Source organism: Euprymna scolopes, unplaced genomic scaffold (assembly GCF_053919585.1).
Source record: "Euprymna scolopes isolate OS-2025 unplaced genomic scaffold, ASM5391958v1 sca14, whole genome shotgun sequence".
NCBI lineage: Eukaryota > Metazoa > Mollusca > Cephalopoda > Sepiida > Sepiolidae > Euprymna > Euprymna scolopes.
The window spans coordinates 216,375-219,482 of record NW_027633147.1 but is presented as its reverse complement, the minus strand read 5'-3'; the positions used below and the strand labels follow the sequence as shown (position 1 = coordinate 219,482).

The following is a 3,108-nucleotide window of genomic DNA, read 5'->3' as shown; positions in this document are numbered from 1 at the left end:
TAAATTATTTTAGTAAAGTTGGTTATATTGACGTCTTACTGATCAATGTAGCTTCCACATCTGATTTGTCCCCTTAGCAGCTATTCTTCCAGCTCAAAACCAAATACTATGGTAAGGTTTTGGGAGCCATGATTTCTTTAACTCTATGCGAAAGAAACCACAGGTTCAATATTGACCATCTATTCGTTTTAAGAATTTATGTCGTTGTAGCTGTATAGTTTTACAATTAGTCAACTATGGCAAAAAATTCCTTACCTTATGTTGCCGGGCATAGTACTTATGCTTGGTTGATGAGGTCTATGTTTTTTAGACCAATGTCTTTGAAACTTCTGAATCACATTTTCACTAATATGTGTGTAGACTGGTTTGCAATTTCTTCAGGATCAGTTGTTTGTTCAATGGACGTTCAAAAAACAGAAAAATAATTTACTGTTGTACTGCTAAAATGTTATTCCATAGCCAATACAATTGTTTAGGGTTGATCAGAATGAATCTAATTATGCAGAGTTGGCAACCAAATAAAGACGAAAGAATTATAAGGACCGCAAATGCTTCTGAATATATTTAAGGGCACTCTAGGTTTTGCCAAATTCATATTTTCACTCTATTTCTCTTTCCATAGAGGTTACTGTGTAAATACATGAAATTGTTTTCATTTTGTTACAAAAAAGAATCCAGGTTAGTGAATTCTTTACTGGGTGCTGGCAAAGCTTTAGAAGGAATAAACACGGTTAATAGAGAGGAGAAATTGAGGTGTAAAATTGTTGAAAAATTATAAAACATCTTTGTAAACAACATTTTTAGCAAGTGTTTTAGGAGAAAACACAAAGAGTTTGGATTGTGAGCCCACACGTGAGGCAGCTACATAGAGCTGACCGTGAGAAAAACATTGCTCCTGTAAATGAATGCCTGCAACGTCAAAGGTTTGGCCCTGGGATTTGTTGATGGACATCGCGAAGCACAGTTTCACAGGGAACTGTGATCGCTTGAAGTAAATGCCCAGGTCTGGATTTGATGGATATAGGGGTATCCTCGAAATTAGCACTGTCTCTCCTTTTCCACAGCCAGTCAATATTTTGGCCTCGATAATATTAGGTGACAGGGATGTTACCACGAGGCGGGTTCCATTACATTGCTTTGGTGGTATGAGGTTACGAATGAGCATTATAGGAGCTCCAACCTTAAGTCGGAGTATGTGGGGTGGCAGGCCAGGTGGTTCTAGGGAGTTTAGCAACTCCACCGTGTAATCAGCCAGATCAGCAGTATCAGGTGTGCGGTCAATGGATTTATAGACACGTTCCTCTCCCGGGATGAGTTCCAAAAGTCTGTAGTTAATCGCATTGACGGAGGCGTTTTTTGGAGCCAGAATCGCTCTCGTGGCGAGCCAATCAAAGTCCCTGTAGTTTTTCTGAATGTTCTCGAAAACTGCCTGGTATAGGTGGGTTGGCGTTTCAACGATGGTTGATATGTGTTCAACATTTGTGTAATCTTCAGTGTCTGTGGGAGTACGTCCTTCACCAAGTTCCAGAAGTGCATTAGAGAAATTAGCAGCATCTGGGTTGCGGCTAAGGTGGACACGCATATTTGTTGTGAGTTTTAAATGGTGAACTTGATCCCACAGTATCGACGATTTCAGGCATGCTTGAACAGCATCAGCGCGTGTCCCTTTTGGGACAACAGGAAGTGTTTGTCGGAAATCTCCACACAGCAGAACTGTTAAAATGTAAGTTACCGTCTGCTCGAATTTGTTAAATGTAAATGTGTGCGTCGGCAGCGAGTAGCAGTATTAGTAGGCTCAGTTCTAGTAGCAACTATTCCATAACGTAGAAGGGTTAAGCAGCCGTGCCTGTGCGCCGGCAGCGAGTAGCAGTATTAGTAGGAGCAGTTGTAGTAGTAGCCGTGCGAGCGTGTGTGCGGGCGTCGGCAGCGAGTATCAGTAATAGTAGCATCAGTAGCAGTAGCGTTGGTCGCCGTTGCTCGCCGTTGCTAGGCAACGAAAAGTTACCGTCTGCTCGAATTTGTTAAATGTAAATGTGTGCGTCGGCAGCGAGTAGCAGTATTAGTAGGCTCAGTTCTAGTAGCAACAATTCCATAACGTAGAAGGGTTAAGTAGCCGTGCCTGTGCGCCGGCAGCGAGTAGCAGTATTAGTAGGAGCAGTTGTAGTAGTAGCCGTGCGAGCGTGTGTGCGGGCGTCGGCAGCGAGTATCAGTAATAGTTGCATCAGTAGCAGTAGCGTTGGTCGCCGTTGCTCGCCGTTGCTAGGCAACGAATTGGAGAAATGGCCGATCAAATCGGAAATAGCAAATAAATAAAAGCATTGTTAATAGTAGTTGATGGTGATTAAGGAAAGCTTTCCGATGCAATAGGTACCCGTAAACACACCCAGACACACTGAGAACCTATGTGTAAAATTTCATAAACGGACGTGCAAGGGTTTTTAAATCCATAACGAACGAACACATACACACACAGGCAAAGTCACATTTATATAATTGTAGAGATATATATATATGGATATATATATATATGGATATATATATATATATGGATATATATATATATATGGATATATATATATATGGATATATATATATATATGGATATATATATATATATATATATATATATGGATATATATATATATATGGATATATATATATATATATATGGATATATATATATATATATGGATATATATATATATATATATATATATATATATATATGGATATATATATATATATGGATATATATATATATATATGGATATATATATATATATGGATATATATATATATGGATATATATATATATATATGGATATATATATATGTGGATATATATATATATATATATATGGATATATATATATATATGGATATATATATATATGGATATATATATATATATATATATGGATATATATATATGTGGATATATATATATATATATATATATGGATATATATATATGTGGATATATATATATATATATATGGATATATATATATATGTGGATATATATATATATATATATATGGATATATATATATATATATGGATATATATATATATATGGATATATATATATATGATATATATATATAT

At 36.1% G+C, this 3,108-nt stretch overlaps 1 protein-coding gene across 1 annotated transcript; it reads right to left on the bottom strand.

Moving 5' to 3' along the window:
• Nucleotides 1–772: 772 nt before the first annotated feature.
• LOC145273719 (ATP-dependent DNA helicase PIF1-like) lies at nt 773–1,582 on the bottom strand. The gene has a single exon (XM_080127095.1). It carries the CDS (start codon nt 1,580–1,582, stop codon nt 773–775), a length of 810 nt encoding a protein of 269 aa, XP_079983221.1.
• Nucleotides 1,583–3,108: the final 1,526 nt, after the last annotated feature.

What these genes read in the sequence shown, in the direction of transcription:
- LOC145273719 (XM_080127095.1), bottom strand. Translation starts at nt 1,582, where the DNA reads ATGCGTGTCCACCTTAGCCGCAACCCAGATGCTGCTAATTTCTCTAAT.